This window comes from Babylonia areolata, chromosome 26, assembly GCF_041734735.1.
Source record: "Babylonia areolata isolate BAREFJ2019XMU chromosome 26, ASM4173473v1, whole genome shotgun sequence".
NCBI classification, from domain to species: domain Eukaryota; kingdom Metazoa; phylum Mollusca; class Gastropoda; order Neogastropoda; family Buccinidae; genus Babylonia; species Babylonia areolata.
The window spans coordinates 26,973,936-26,990,530 of NC_134901.1; the positions used below are offsets into that span (position 1 = coordinate 26,973,936).

General features: G+C 40.9%; 1 protein-coding gene across 3 annotated transcripts in view; it reads right to left on the reverse strand.

The window, feature by feature from the left end:
- The window catches only part of LOC143300451 (uncharacterized), a 132,697-nt gene extending 118,885 nt beyond the window's left edge, over nucleotides 1-13,812 (reverse strand). For 2 of the 3 annotated variants that reach the window (XM_076614137.1, XM_076614135.1), the window contains exon 1: nucleotides 12,185-13,812. In XM_076614137.1, coding sequence (XP_076470252.1) covers nucleotides 12,185-12,239 — 55 coding nt within the window. In that variant the 5' untranslated portion in view covers nucleotides 12,240-13,812. Of the gene's footprint in view, nucleotides 1-4,050; nucleotides 4,089-12,184 lie in introns of those variants that run through there. The other variant, XM_076614136.1, reaches the window with a different exon arrangement.
- Between the last annotated feature and the right edge of the window lie 2,783 nt (nucleotides 13,813-16,595).

Below are 16,595 nucleotides of genomic sequence, written 5' to 3' on the forward strand. Positions count from 1 at the left end.
GTGGGGAGGGGGGTGGGGAGAGGCGTAAAGGGGTGAGGGAGGGGGGGGGAGTGGGGTGGATAGGACAGGCGAGCAGGGAAGGAGGGAGGGAGGGAGGGAGGGAGGAGGATGAACGAGGTGTGGTGGTAGAGAAGGTTGGAGAGGGTTGGTGGTGGGGGGGGGGGGGGGAGGGGGTGTGTGTGGGGGGGAGGGGAGAGGGGCCGACTTGCACAGGGAGAGATGATGGTGAATCTGTATTATTATAAAATCATGGAGGTGGGAGGGATTATTGGTTGAGAGAAACTTTGAGAAATAAACGAGACTTGAGTTGGCCCGGCAAATGCGTTAACAGATACAGGTTGAAACACACACACACACACACACACACACACACACACACACACATATATATATATATATATATATATATATATATATATATATATATATATATATATATATATATATATAACAAAAAGACACAGACAGAAGACACAAGGATCAAAAGGATGATATTACACACACGCACAAAAACGAGGTCAGGAACATATAATGGAAGAGTCGGGTGTAAGGATGGGTGATGGGGTGGTGGTGGTGGTAATGGTGGGGGGGGGAGAGGTGGAAATGGGAGACGAAATTAAATTTTAATTATGCGCATGTGTAATGGAGGCGACAGCATAAACACCAAGAGCACTGGCAGGTTTAAGGGGCCAGCGCACTTAACCTCTTCCGTTCTCACACCATCCCTTACCCTCACCCCCCACCCTCTAGTTCACTCTCTCTCTGTGTCTCTGTCTCTCTCTCTCTGTATATGTTGCCCTATCAATTCTCCCTCTCTTTTCCTCAAAGGAATTCAATGCAGAACCGGCCAAGAAAAAAAAGGCCAAAAAAAAAAGCCAATGACCAAACGAGCAATGGGTTAATATTTCTGTTGACATTTAGCTTTGAAATGGTATGGGAGGGAGGGGGGAAACAACACAGACAGGAACACACGTACACGCATACATGCATGTATGCATACGCGTGCACATAAAATTCGTATTCAAAGTCCTCCATATCCACTCCCACAAAGCAACTCCTCAACGCATACGAAAAAAAAAAAAAAAAATCTTCAGACAGGATTCTTTCGTGTGTGTATTTCGTTCTTTTTTCTTTTCTTTTTTTTTCTTCTAAAAGAACAAAAATGAGTTCCATTGGGAAGGACCAAGACACTTCAACATTGTACACATGCATGCGCTTAAAAAAGAAAGAAAGAAAGACGGAAAGAAATACTACAAAAAGAAAGAAAGAAAATGAGGCAGCACTTCACAGACAAATTATACCCGATATTCTGCAGTCTCGCAAAGAGTTGACTCCCTTGGCGGGGTAGTCAGTAGCACTTACACGTCTGCACATGTCATTTCTGCTGTCGCCCGCTGGTTCCCTGGGGGCTACTGTCGGGAGGTAGTTTTTTGCTTTTGTTTTTTGGATTTTTTTTTTTTGTTGTTGTTTCCTTTGTTTTATGTCTTCCCCCGGATTTTTGTTCTTTTATTTCATTTCAATAATTATTTGCGGTTGATTTTTTTTCTTCTCTTCTCCCATTTTGTTTCTGTTGTAAAGTGCAAGCGAGAGTGGAAGCTTTTAAAACAATGTTGACATTTCGGGGACAAATATTCCATTGCAAAAAATAAAAGAAAGAAAAAAAAAAAGGGCACATATTTTGCGGAATAAAATGTAAAGAAACAAAGAAGAGAACAGATAAATCAACAAATAAACAAACAAATAACTAACTAAATGAACGAATCGTTTACTCGATCAATTTTTCTGTAGTTGGCTTCAGTTGATAAGTCACAATGTTCTAAGTCAATGATACTGATAGTAATGGCAAATCCAACCATGTTAGCATATGCTGCATTGGAGAGAAAAAAAAAAAAAGGAAAAAAGTAAACGAGTGTGATTTGGACGATAAGCACTGGGTCTACCGACAACGTTTTGGAAGCAATAACCAACACCATTTGTTTTCGGTCGGTCTGTTTCACTGCTTATTCGCCGTTTTTCAATATATATTCAAAGCATTCTTGTGACACTGTATCTGTTGTATTGGTGCTCGTTTTAAAATCCTTTACGGTGCGACCCTCTGTTGGTTTTTTTTGTTTGTTTGTTTGTTGTTGTTTTTTTGTTTTGTTCAGCAATGCAAAACACACACATACATGTAAAACAATATCAGTGCGGAGACGTTTAACTCAAAACCCTTTACAAATGGATAGGAATAAATCCAAGATACTCAAACATGACGATAAAAAAAAATCAATACATGAATAAAAGCAACAACAACAAAAACCCAAACAAACAAAAACAACAAATCTGAAATCTATTCGCATATGGCTAAAAACAATATACCCAAGTCTTTTCACAAATCAAATAAATAATAGAATGAATAAATAATAAACGTGAATGAGTACACTCAAACACGAATAAATAAACAAGCAAAGAAAAAAAAGTGATAAACAATAATGACAGTAACATAAAAAAAAAGTACTGGGACCGGTTCTTAAAACGGCCAACAATAATTTTGCAACCATTCCCAATGCCCCCACCCTCTAAGAATAATCGCGGTCTAGAGGAAAACATTTGTTGTGCTGGATTTAATGACGCCAATATAAATCAATTATTGTCGTTTAGTTACAAGGGGTTAGCTCACGTCGCTTTACAGAGAACGGCGCGATGAACTACTACGTGCAAATTAGTGCGAAACTGCATGCAAGTTAATGCTTGAAAACAATACGTGCAATTGGAAAATAAAAAATCAAAAATTTTGTTAAAAAAAAAAAATAATAAGTATGGGAGGCAACAAAATGTGGTCTGTGTGTGTGTGTGTGTGTGTGTGTGTGTGTGTGTGTGTGTGTGTGTGTGTGTTTGGGCGTGCGCGCGCGCGCGTGTGTGTGTGTGCGTTTGTGTTTGGTTTGCTTCAACTCTCTCTCTCTCGCTCTCTCTCCAAACACTCACAAACCGCACTACACCCCTTACTAACAGGTCCAGCATTCACAGATTAGCGAGAGCCAAAGGAAGGATGAAGGGACCCCCCCACCTCCACTCGGGAGAACTGTACATGGGTTAAACAAAGATTAATCCTCCCCTACCACCGTATCCCCCCGGTAAAACGGACCCTCCAAATCGCTGACTACTACGACGCCAGAACAAACTGGTCAAAGCTAAGGCGCTGTGTTCGTCAATAAAAACGTCCTTCATAGTATTTGCCTCGCCCATTTTCTTTCTCCCCCCCCCCCCTTCCCAAGTTTCAAACCCCACCAATTCGTGTGTTTGAAGCAACAATGGCGCGATTTAGGCCTGAAGAATTGTTAAACAAGTGTGAGCGATTCTCCAGCCACTTCAACCATGGTTTTGTGCGAGTGTTAGGTATTATGGAAACGGAACGGACAAGCCCGTTTGTGTGTGTGTGTGTGTGTGTGTGTGTGTGTGTGTTCCCCGGTTGGAGACCATTAGAGTGAATTGATACTTGAAAATCAATAACATGAAAGTGAGGAAAAATGGCATGCTGTGAGAAGGCGATGTTAAACAAAACCAAAACAATAATAGAAAAAAAGGAATAAAAACAAAATAAAACAAAGAAAACGTAAGCAAGCAAAACATACGCAAAGACAAAACAACAAATTAATATATTTTTTTTTAAAAGAACAAAAAAAGAACAAAGAACCAGAAATTCTAACTGAAACTGATATTTGAAAATTGAATTCTAAACCTGCCTCTGGATGTCAATAAGATTGAACGGAAAACCTCCAGACGCGGAAGTTAAATCTCTTATCTTGCATCATAATATATATATATATATATATATATATATATATATATATATATTCGCGCGCGCACGCACGCACACACACACACACACACACACACACACACATACATACATACACACAGAAACCGACTTGCATGCACCAAGGACAAAAATCACAGACCAAAAAATATATATATATTATCAGGAAAAACAAACAAACAAAAAACCCCAAACAACTACTGAATGTTGTCCCACAACATTTGAACTGGTGGGGTGTCAAATTGTGAGCCTACCTGTACCCGAGCAGGATGGATGTGGCATAAACACGACGCGCCTTGCTCTCCCTGCAGAAATAGAGCCACACTTTCACAGTTACCTACAGTCTCTTCAGACCAACATGCATTGTAACCCGCTTTCGGTTCAGAAGAAGAAGAAGAAGAAGAAGAAAAGCCGCTCGCAGAACGCTTATTTCCAGAAACAGCCCAACTTAGAATGTCAAGAAAACAACCACAGTACCACCATACTGATAACTGTGAAAAAAACCACACCAAAAAAACAAACAAACAAAGCAAAGAAAAAAACAAAAACAACAACAAATAAATACAATACAATAATACAAGATCATTACAATAATAGAAATGATAATAATAAGTTGTTATTATCAAATCGAACAAAGGTCATTATCATTTCCGAGTTCCACAACAAACAACAAAGCGCAAAGGTCAAGCAGTAAAGCGGGTACACGCCAAAACAAAGTTGACAAAATTACAACAAATACAACAACAACAACAACAACAACAACACAAACATAATCACCACAATTATCAGCAACAGAAACTGTGAAAATGATAACAGACACACAATGATGCATGATATACTAACATGACAAAAAGTAAAGCAGATATGTGAAACATTATATAAGAAATGAGGCAACATGAAAAGAGCATTGCAAAACAAAACTAAAAAAGAAAAAAAGAAAGAAAAGAATTACAACATCCACGATAATAATAATGACAATATCGATAGCAACAACAAGACTAATGATGATGATGATGATGATGATGATGGTGACGATTATAATGATGTAAACAACTATCAGCTCTCAAAAGATACGCTGGACAGAACTTAAAATAACAAAAAAGAAAACAAAAACCAACAACAGCAGTTGTGGCTAGAATATAATAATAATAATAATAATAATAATAATAATAATAATAATAATAGAAAGCTCCTTCATTCTGAATTGTGCATACAAAGAGTCAAACCATCTGTTCCTAGCCTACATATGCTGCTGAACTTCTCCGATTGCGCCCACTATCTTATCCTCAATAAAATACAGTCATTAAAACTGTGACGGCCACAATGTGGAGACCATCGTTGGGGAAAAATCGACCCCTCTTGTCACTAACTTTGGGCGTTTTGTTCATGTGCTCTGTTTATTTGGATTATCTATTAAAACTTTGTGAATCGTCTCTCAGCATTAGCTTCTATCCCTCTTCACTTCGCATAGTATCAAAATCAGATAAAAATGTTTTTGTCTTTATGTTATTCATGTCTTCTGGTGGGTAGAGGTGTATGCAACATTAGCAACCAAAGCGCTACTTTCTCAACACAACATAGATTAAGTATTTCAACACCCTGAGAATACGAAGGGTGTCTAATGAGAAAAATGACAGCATCCAAGAAACGTTTCAACTATTTTTTAGAATCATCATTATTATTTTTTTTTAAAGAACTCTCAGGCGGGTTTGAGACATCAAAGGACTCGTAAACATGCGTGTACACACACACACACGCACGCACGCACGCACGCACGCACACACACACACACACACGCACGCAAGTACGGTTAGGACATCAGGTGTGAATGAATGAAATTATAGGAAGCGTTGGCCATCAAACTGACCGCTCTAAGAATAACTTCAGCACATACACACACACAAAAGAAAAAGAAAAAAAAAAAGAGTGGTCAAAGCGGTTTATTCAAAATACACGTACGCCCTTCTTCGTAATGCAATACGCATTGATTTAGCAGCTGTTACCCAGCTAGTCCAATCATTACTTTCTACGATAGTGACAAAAGATGAACACATTGACAGGTACCGTCATCATCATCATCATGATCGTCATACTAAGTACATCATCAGCACTGTAAGCGTGGTTACCGTTGGAGACAGCTGTGGTGTGGTGATGGTACTGTTTTATCAATAATAATAATAATGATAGTAATAATAATAAGAATAATGATAACAATAATAGCCTATTAACAATAACGACAACAACAACAATAATAATAATACCAATAATAATAACAACGATGATAATAACAATAACAATAATGGTGACGACGATGATAATAAAAAAACATATAAAAGCCAGAATAATTACAACCCGTTTGCTTAACGATCGGGCTACGGAAACATAAAAAAACGCGAGCATGTTATTAAGTTCGGTATGGTTATTATTATGATTATGATTATTATCATTATCATTATCATTATTCCCTGCACTCATCGCTGATTGCTGTCCAGGACCGGCGTCACTGCAGAAACATGAATGGAACAGGGAGGGACTGGGCCCGGCTTTTCGTTATCATGTATGAAGGTCGAGGACCTAGGGACAAATTATTACGATCGATAAAGAGCAGCAATTGCCTCCTATTTATTCGAAATATTGCAGCTGCGAGTCAAAGAAAAGGGGCAGACACTTGCGACAAAGCTGACGAGCCCCCTAGGCTGACGTTGTAATAACTTTTGTAAATGATAACAACAACAAAAACAATAATAATAATGATAAAAAATAATAATAATAACAGTAACAATCATCATCATCATCATCATAGCAACAACAAAATGTTGTAACACGAAAAACAGCAATCATCATCATCATCATCATCATCGTGACGAATTGTTACGATTTTATTATTACTATCATTATTATCAATGATTATTATCATAATTGTTATCTTATATTTTCATCATCATTGTTGTTGTTGTTTTGTTGATTCATCAAGCTATAACACAACTGATCACTCTGGGGAAAAAAAAGGGGGGGGGGGGGGGGACAGACACAGACAGACGAACAACTGTCAGTTCCTTCCAGGTAAAGGAATAGCCGAGTTTGACGGGCGCAACAGCCAAGTGGTTTAAGTGTTGACTTTCAATCTGAAGGTCCCGGGTTTGAATCACGGTAACGGCGCCTGGTGGGTAAAGAGTGGATATTTTTTTCCGATCTCCCAGGTCAGCATTATGTGCAGACCTGCTTGTGCCTGAACCCCCCCCCCTCCCCCCCCTTCGTGTGTATACGCACGCAGATCAAATACGGAAAGAAGAAGAAGAAGAAGAAGAAGAAAACGCACGGCAAACCTCAGCGTAATGGAAATCGTTTCATCTCGCACCACTCCGCCTCTTTGAGTAGGCTCCTCAGAAGTGCCTAATAACCAATTACACCATAAACCTGTCAACACGCGCGATGACAGCCCTGGTGGAACAAAGACTGTTTATTGCCCCTGACACTCAATATCATAAGTTGCCCTATAGGCGCTCTTGGCACCACGTTTTCCATCAATGAAACGGTGCTTTCGGTGATTGAAGTCCGTCAGGGACACTCTGGTGAAAGAGAAAAGAATATTTAAATACGTACATCCCGCGAAGAGACACCGCTTTTTGAGTAAGCGTTACGCGACCCGACTGGGCAAAATTAGTTCCGAGCATACGTTCGCAGTGCCATGGCAGTTTTATTGCTGATAAAATAAAGGTCGAAAGAAAAGATGAAGGCGTACAATCTCTTTCTTATCTTTCGTTTACAACTGATTAGGTTTTAGTCGATAAACCAGTTGCAGCATAAACTGATTGACTGAGCTTCGATACCCCCCCCCCCCCCCCCCCCCCCCCCCCCACACACACACACCTTATCTTATCTTATCCCCCGTCAACAATCGGGGACAGGGCTGTTTATTACCGTGTGTGTACACCTGCAAGAACATCGCAGCTGACTTGTTTTCAACAGGCAGACAAAAGCTGTCTCTGTATTCTCGAAAAATTTGCGCTGAAATTGAGGGCGGAGGAAACTGTCAAAGAATAGGTTTGTACTGGGAGCTTAAGTTTGCGGTGTGTTTGTATGTGTGACGGGTTGGGAAAGGTAGCATCACCGCCCCTCCCCTTTACTCCCCCCCCCCCCCCCCACACACACACACACATACACACTCTGGCTCTCCTGTTTCTATTTCTATCATCCAGCACTCACAACATAAAAGTTGTAAAACAATACATAAATATATACATGAACACAAACACACACCACCGACAAAAACAAACACTCAACAGGCAAGAACCGATGGTCACAATCATATCTACTAACCCTCACCCCATCCCTCCCTGCACCTCTACCCCACCGCCGCCCCCCCCCCTCCCCCAACCCTGCCAAAGATAGATTGGACCCACATACAGAAAGAGAAACGACCCACTACAATAAGATATTCAACAGCGATACAGTTTCACACACACACACACACACACACACACACACACACACACACACAGTGTATACTTTCGCGAGCGCGCGTACACACACACACACACACACACACAGTATACTTTCGCGAGCGCGCGTACACACACACACACACACACACACACACACACACACACACACAGAGTGTGTATGTAAGACGAACAGACATATCAAGAGAGAGTTGCTAGCTACAGGTTAGCCCAGTCTCCGCACATAACAGCCGTGTCGAAGGTGGCATGGGGAGGACAGAGGCAGGGGGAGGGGAAGGGAGTGGATGTTTTGCAGGAGGGGGGGGGGGGGGCGAACGTCAGTTAAAGGTTGACTGACTGACAGACTGACTGACTGACTGACGGACGGACTGGCCGATCGTCAGTGAGCTCCAATGTGCAGTAACTACACGACGAGTTCTCACACACTCTCCACACTCTCGCTTACATCACAACGCCACGGCTTCGCTTTCACTGACAGGGAGCAGGGGGAGGTGGAGGTGGAGGAGGGAGCAAGAACAAGGGGACGGGGCGAGGAAGGGGTGTGTGTGTGTGTGTGTATGTGTCGAGGGTTGGGGGGTGTGGGGGATGAGAAGAGTAAGTACTACTGGTTAAAGAAAAAAAGAGGATTAAAAAAAAAAATAATAATAATAATAATCTGATTGCGAGTTTTAATCATCCACGTGTCCGAGCTACGACTGAGTGAGTGCACGGTGAATCAGTACGACACATTCGTGGTAAATGATTAGATCGTTCAGTTATTGCATATTCCGATAGGTAACAGCCTGTTGTACACTCGCACCTGTCTTTTTTAGTGTACTTATTACGTGGTTCGATAGGCAATGCAGTGCAAACACCACCTCCACCCTCACTCTATCCACCTTAAAAAATAAATTTCATTCTTTTAAATGGTTTGTTCACTTTGATTCCCTGATCTTTTACAGCTACACTTAAAAACCTTTTTCTTTCTTCTTTTTTTTCCCCAAAGCCATTTCGAGACTGAGGGCGTGATATCATCAGCTCATGTAACATAAACACGCATTTAAAAAAAAAAATCAGTCAATCAAAGAAAAAAATGTTAGTATGAGATCATGTGTTCCGTGCTCACAGTTGATACAAGTACACACACCTATTATGATCATCAGCTTAGTGTCATTTGTTTGAACATACCAAAAAAAAAAAAAAAATATATATATATATATATAATTAATTTAAAAAAAGAACATTTGCGTTAAAACCTGACATCATCTCATGCATCACGAGTGGAATCATCATGAACTTATATGAACGACTGTCCACGGAAATGAATCCGATATAATAAAATAAATAAATTAAAAAAAAAATTAAAAAAAAGAATTATAGAGGACAATCTTCTGGATGAAAAGCGGTTAAGTCATCAGCGATTGTGCAACAGACAACGGCCGGCCGCGAAAGTCAGTCAGTCCGTCCTATAAACCGTGGCTGTGTGATGTAAGCGGGGGGGGATTATTAATGCAGAAAAGGACTGCGTCCATCAGCGCTGATGAAAACCTATTGAGAGCTTTGTTGTGTGTGTGTGTGTGTGTGTGTGTGTATCATCCTTCCGCCGTCATAGTAGTTGTCATTAATGACGGTCCCTTCGTTGTCGCTTCAGTGCATGGCGGGTCACGCCTGCTGTCATGTCGTCCGCCTTGCTGCATTAGTCATGGCGACTACGTTGTTCACCGCCCTGCTATCTACTATACACCACATGTTGTAGTATACAGTCAGTGTGAAATATTAATACACACTTCATACCGAAGGAAATGGAGCCAAGCTACAACACTGGGACGTGAATGACGGGTGGGGGGTGGGGGGTGGAGGTGTAAAACAAAGTAACGCTATTTAGCTTTTATTTCAATGCAAGCTGAAACAGGAAGGAAATTTGCCTTTATCACTAGTTTAGTATTAATATCTCCACCAATTTATCAAGACTTGTTTAGTTTCTTATCATTGACAGTTATCTTTCTTCTTGCCTATATATATATCAATATATATGATAAACAGAAAAAAACGTGCTGTGAACTGAAATTAAAAAAAAAAAAAATGTAAGGCTGAATATGAGGTTACCAAACAAACATCACTGTATCGGAGTATGATGTGTGGAAGTGATGTAGAAACATAGAATGAAAAATAATAAAACACTGATCGAAGCATTATACCATCTTACCTGTTGTAAATTTAGATAGCTTTACTATAAAACCAACACACTTTTCTACAAAACCGGTTGTTGTTTTTTTCAGCATTTTTCCCCTTTCCTTTATCTTTCAATCACTTGAAAATAAAAATAAAAATTTTAATTTGTTTCGAACTTGAAATTCTAAAATCCTTGGGGCAATTATTGTTGACAGCAATGGTCGTGAAGTTTATTGTACAAGTCCAGAACAAAGAAATAACAAAAAAGACGGCGTCAATATGTTCAGTCAGTATATGTTAAATAAAATCACTGAACACCGCCATAAAACTTGTTCCAGTAATTCTGAACACCAAAGAAGACAGAACGCTCGTTCCAGTTATTCTTGATACCCCAAAGAAGAGAGAATATTACCCACGTTTTATGGCTGCTCTCCCACTATAAAATGAAGTGTACAACATGCAATAAAAACCGAACGCCCGGGCTGCAAATGGAAACGGACTCCTATGAACGATACCGAGCCCAGTCGCCAAAAGGCAGTGAACCAAACCCGCGCCGTCCATCTTCACGTTTCAATCGACCGTGGCTATCTTGGACATGTGTCTATCGCTATCACAGCGAGTACTGGTGGGCCAAGGGCTAGGACAATGTCAGACAGCCATACATCTCTCGCCTACCATTTCACGAGTGTAATAATTATCAACCTATGATCTCACACCCAGCCCCCCTCTTTTTTGCTCTTCTTCTCATTTGAAACAGAGAATGTGTGACTAGACACTGGTTCCATGCTGATAATCCGGCAGAAAACACTGAGAAGACGGAAATAATTTATTTTCGGAAGTGTATATTATATATATTCATTTTAGTTTAACTTTTAAAATGTTCGTCAACATTCATTATTACTGTAAAATCACCACCAGTGACATTCACAGCTCCAATATATATGTTGCGTTCCACTGTGATAAGTAAGAAGTGATCAGAGTGTGTGTTATTGATGAACAGGATTATTATTGTAATTTGGTTAACTGATTATTTTTTAAGTTTCAGGTTATCCTTTGTTGAAGTTGTATTCTGAGTAGGCTTGCAAATTTAGATAACGTCTAGATTTTAAAGAACTGGGTTTCAAAGAAATATACCCAATAAATTTGTTGGACAATTAAAATGATATATTGTTTAATTGTGTATGATAAGGGAAAAATTTATATTTCACCAATAATGTACAAGAAACAATGTTCAAAGATATATATATATATATATATATATATATATATATATATATATATATATCCAACCATTCCTTCTTTTCTTTGACTAAAGCCCAAGGAATATTGAAATTTAAAAAAAAATATGTAAATGACTTTCTATCATTTACCATGAAGGATCATAGAATCATACTACCATACTGTACTGTAAAATAAACTTAAGATTTTTTTTCTTTAATCAATAATTGTTTTTTGTTTTGTTTTGTTTAATAAGGTGTAAGTATCATCATCATCGTCACCATTATCAATGTCATAATTACTATCAAATAAAATAATGAAAAGCGCTAAACTTATGAAACTGGATGAAAATAGTTTACTTACAACACGCAATACATGGACGAAAAATAAACAAAACATTAAAAACAAAAATAAACAAAAACAAAAACAAAAAAAAACAAACAAACGCCAGCACAAAAACAAAGTTTGAAAAGCTCCATAAGCAAATAAAGGTCACAATAAAATATAATGATAAGTAAACTTACAAACTTACAAACGAACCAACAAACAAACTTACCATTGCTTTCCCCATCCAAGTGTCGGGCAGGATTGGACTGTTTCCTTCGAGACATGATTCTGTTGAATGATGATGGTCAAGTCAGTGTTTACCGACACCGCACGGACTGCCGATAGCCAAGCACACACACAGCACAGCACACACAGCACTCCACAATGCCACAACTGGCGGACGATCCGTGGAGACAGAGAGCCTTCGCTGACAGAGGGCAAACCAATAATACCACGGCGATTAGCATCAGCCGCCAGCGCGCGCGCCCTCCCCGCGCATGTTCTAAATTATGAATATCAGTTATGCGAGGCCCCCCTTCAGATTATCATAATCCAACGGAGGATGTAAGGCGTCCTTTGATTGGTCGAGGCCTGTTTCACTGACGATGAAGAAAGTTGGTGAGTCGGAGAGACAGTGGACTGAGTGACTGACGGCTCGGTCTCCCAGGCCAGGGAACAGTCAGCAGGCACAGATGCAGAATGTCCAAAAAGTCGGCGACCCCTCGCACCACACAGGCCGGAATGCCGCGCGCGAGCTGGTGACGACGATTGCGCGGATGACGAGCAGCAAAGTGGACCAGTGGACTTCAGAGGGCACAGTGGACTGACCATTACAACATCTCTCTCTCTCTCTCTTGGCCTCTCTGTAAACACTGCCCACCTCGCCGCTGATTGGGGGGTAGGTCTCTCACTCCCCACCCCGCCACTGGCTCGCTCAGCTGTTCCGGGTGGATGCACACGCCCTTTTTTTTCCCGTGCGAGTTATGACGGACAGCTAAAACGCTGTCCTTATTACGGGTATTGACACTGAGGCCGCCACGGTACTCCACATAAAGGGTGTCCAATTAACTCAACTGTCTTTCTGAAGTGGGCAAAGTCCTCAAGTCGCGACACTTTTTACAATCAAACAATTTAATGCAACTCATACAATTTTCTCCCCCGAAACCTCCAAGCAAATGAAACACAATTGCCTTGCTAACATACAAACGGCCAGCAGCTATGAAAAATCGTTCACTCGAAGCAACAAAAACAGCACACACAAACAAATGTTCCAAGAAAAAAAAAATCACTGATTTACCGCTGCTATCGTTTATTGCTCCACTGCCGAAGGCGGTGTGATGATGAAGATGGAAAAATGAAGAAGATATAAATTAAAAAAAAAAAAATCCTGAATGAAGAACAAACACACAGGTCTTGCAGACGATGACAGAAACAGAAGCGTGGGTGGTCAGCGTGACGAGGGAACGGTCAAGTCTGACGGTGGTGATGGTGGTGGTGGTGGTGATGAAATGAAGTCGCCGCTGCCAGAGCCAGTCTTGAGCACTTGAGGGGGGTCAGAACTCAGTGAACACTCCACCCCGCACCCCATCGCACGTCAAACACAAGCGCACACCGCGGCGTTCTGCCCGGCAACTGTTTTGTCTGGTGAGCGAGCGTGAGAGTTGTCTCGTTTGTGAACGAATACACTGAGCACTCACTCCTCTACCAAAGGAAAGGGGGGATGGGTGTGTGTGTGTGTGTGTAGGAGGAGGAGGAAGGGTGGGTCAGGCACCTCCACCACCACATCCACCACGAAATCTTCTCTCTTCTCCGTGTGCACTTTGCGCCGTGCCCGGGCCGAAGCGAGGAGCCTGTATTGCCTTGCCGCCGTGTCTGCGAGTCAAACGGCTTCAAATTATGACGTGAACAGGCTTGGCGCTTTACAACTCGCCTGCCACAAGCTCCTCCTACCAGCCTCGCTCCACGCACCGGCCGCCTCTCCTGGAATCAGCTGACAGAGAGACACACACACAGAGAAAGAGAGAGAGAGAGCGAGCCTGTCTTGTCAAAATCAACCATCAATTTATGATGGCTGCTCGATAGAGAGGGGGCGGGGGGATGTAAGAGGAAGGAGGAGGGAGGAGGAGACAGAGAGAGAGAGAGAGAGAAGAGGAGGGGGAGAGGAAACTGGAAAGAAAGAGAGGGAGGGTGGAGTGGAGGGAGTGAGGGTAGGAGGGAAAGAGACCTCTGGAGAGTGTTAGCAGCAGGTTGGAGAGACGCGAAACCGGTGCACTTGACGAGAGCTGAGTTGGTTTGTGACGGTGAAAATATAGAACTGTATTGTTTGCTGTCTGTCTCACTTGCCGGGCTTGTGGTTTGGCTTGTCTTTTTCCCGCCACTTCCACATTGTCGTCTGGTGTGTGAATGGATGACAGACGACGATGTTCTTTTCTTTCCTTTCTTTTTTTTCTTTTTTTTTATTCTTTTTTTTTTTTTACCTTAACTCTTCTATTTTTTTTTCTTCATTCTCTTGTTTTGTCCTTTTGTTTTGTTGTCAGACTGTCACGGTTTAAGCGTGGCCATGTTTGTTTGGCTGTGTGGAGTTTCAAAGGTCAGTCAGCCATGGATTTATCTTGTCTCGCGTAATTTTATGCGTGCGTGCGTTGCCTGTCTTAACATGACTGTCAAATGCTCAGCTTCCACAAATCTGGTGTTTGTAATTTTGTGTGTATGTGGGTGGGTGGGGTGGGAGGTTTGGGGCCGGGTGGGTGGGGGGAGATAGAGCAAGTAATCGCGTCGGCCACAAAGCAGCCATGTCGTTTGAGGGTTGAAGAGAGAGATTTACTGATGATTTAAGCCGCAACAGCAATTAGATGAACAGTAGACAATACATAACAAAACACACGCAGGGAACTCTTGATTCTTAAAGCGATTCAAACAAACGTCTCCCTCTCTCTCGCTCTCTCTCTCTCTCTCTGTCCAGTGTCTCTCTCGCACACACACACACACACACACACACACACACACACTAGCACGCTCACAGCCAGAGAGAGTTTGCCGATACTTTAAAAAAAAAAAAAAAAAAAAAAAAAAAAGCCACTTAGCCACGGGCTGCAAAGTTTCCAGTTTCATCGAGGTTATCTCGAATTTGGCGTCAAAGGATTTGTTTGTTTATTTATTCGTTCGTAAGTTTTCTTTTGCGTTTTTGTGTTGTTGTCGGTTTTTTTTGTTGCTGTGTGTGTATTCTTGTTGTTTTTGGGTTTGGGTTTTTTTTAAATAATTTTTTTTAGGTTTATTTATACATCTTGAATTTTCCTCCCCCGACCCGCCTCATCTCTCTCTCTCTCTCTCTCTCTCTCTCTCTTCTCTCTCTCTCTCCACCTCTCTCAATACATGCACACACACACACACACACACACACACACACACACACACACACACCACTAGCTCGCTAGCACATTGACCTCTCTGACTCTCCGAGTGAAAAAAACGAAAAGGCCGACCTCTCGCTCGCTCGCTCATCCAAGCCCAGCAGAAGGGGTTTCCCGATAGCGTAATGGTATCGCGCACTTTGTTAATGAGTGGACCTCGAAAAGACTGAGCACATCAGTTGCATGGACTGTTCGAATGCATCTTTTCCTCACGTGCTTAAAATTCGATTTTCAAGACTGAACATTTCAAAGCTATAAAAGAAAATATTAAACAATGAAAATTATCAGAGTTTATAGACATACTGCTCTCTTTTGTCATTTCAAAACCGAACACGTCAGCAAATTAAAAAAAAAAAAAATTATAACGTTCAACGATGCTAATTATCGATGTTAACTTTATGTTCCTTTTTCAAGTGCCAAGAGGTAACAAAAAGAACTAGAAATAAATAATGAAAAAAAAACTTTGCACTATAACTATTGATATTAAGATTTTGATCGTGGTCGTGCATCGATATTTTACATCTAGGCTGCATTGTAAGTCGATTGAAGACACGGAAAAATCATCCACACTCCCTTTGTCCCTTTGTTGACTGAAATGTGTTACTGGGAGAGTTGTGAAGCATGTAACGTGCAAGCGTCGAGCTCTTTTCTCTGTCTCTGTCTCTGCCTCTCTCTCTCTCCCTTTCTCTCTCTCTCTCTCTCTCTCTCTCTCTATATATATATATATATACATATATAGATAGTTAGATAGACAGTACATATACACAGTAAACACATCTTTATTAACACTAACACACACACACGCACGAAGTATATATATATATATATATATATATATATATATATATATACGATATGAATGTGTGCGTGCAGTGTGTGCGAGCATGCGTGCTTGCTAAGTAATAACGATGATAAACTTCCTAGATTACGTAAAAATAATTATCATAAATCTGAACAAACCCAAAGTAAAACACATTTAAGCAAAATGGACGAATAGATAAACAAATAAACGAGTGATCTAAATGGAAGATTCGTTGACAAACTGGATCAGTATAGTGAAAGGCATGCATCATTTCGCCACTTTTTTTTTTTTTTTATTATTCGACTGCTTATCATTCTTTCAAGCCCATGATGCCATGCGTGAACAGAGGTGACGCAAATGAAGTGAATATGATTGTTGTTCGTGTCAGAATTGCAGCTATCGCTGTCTTCCTCTCTCTGAATAATGAT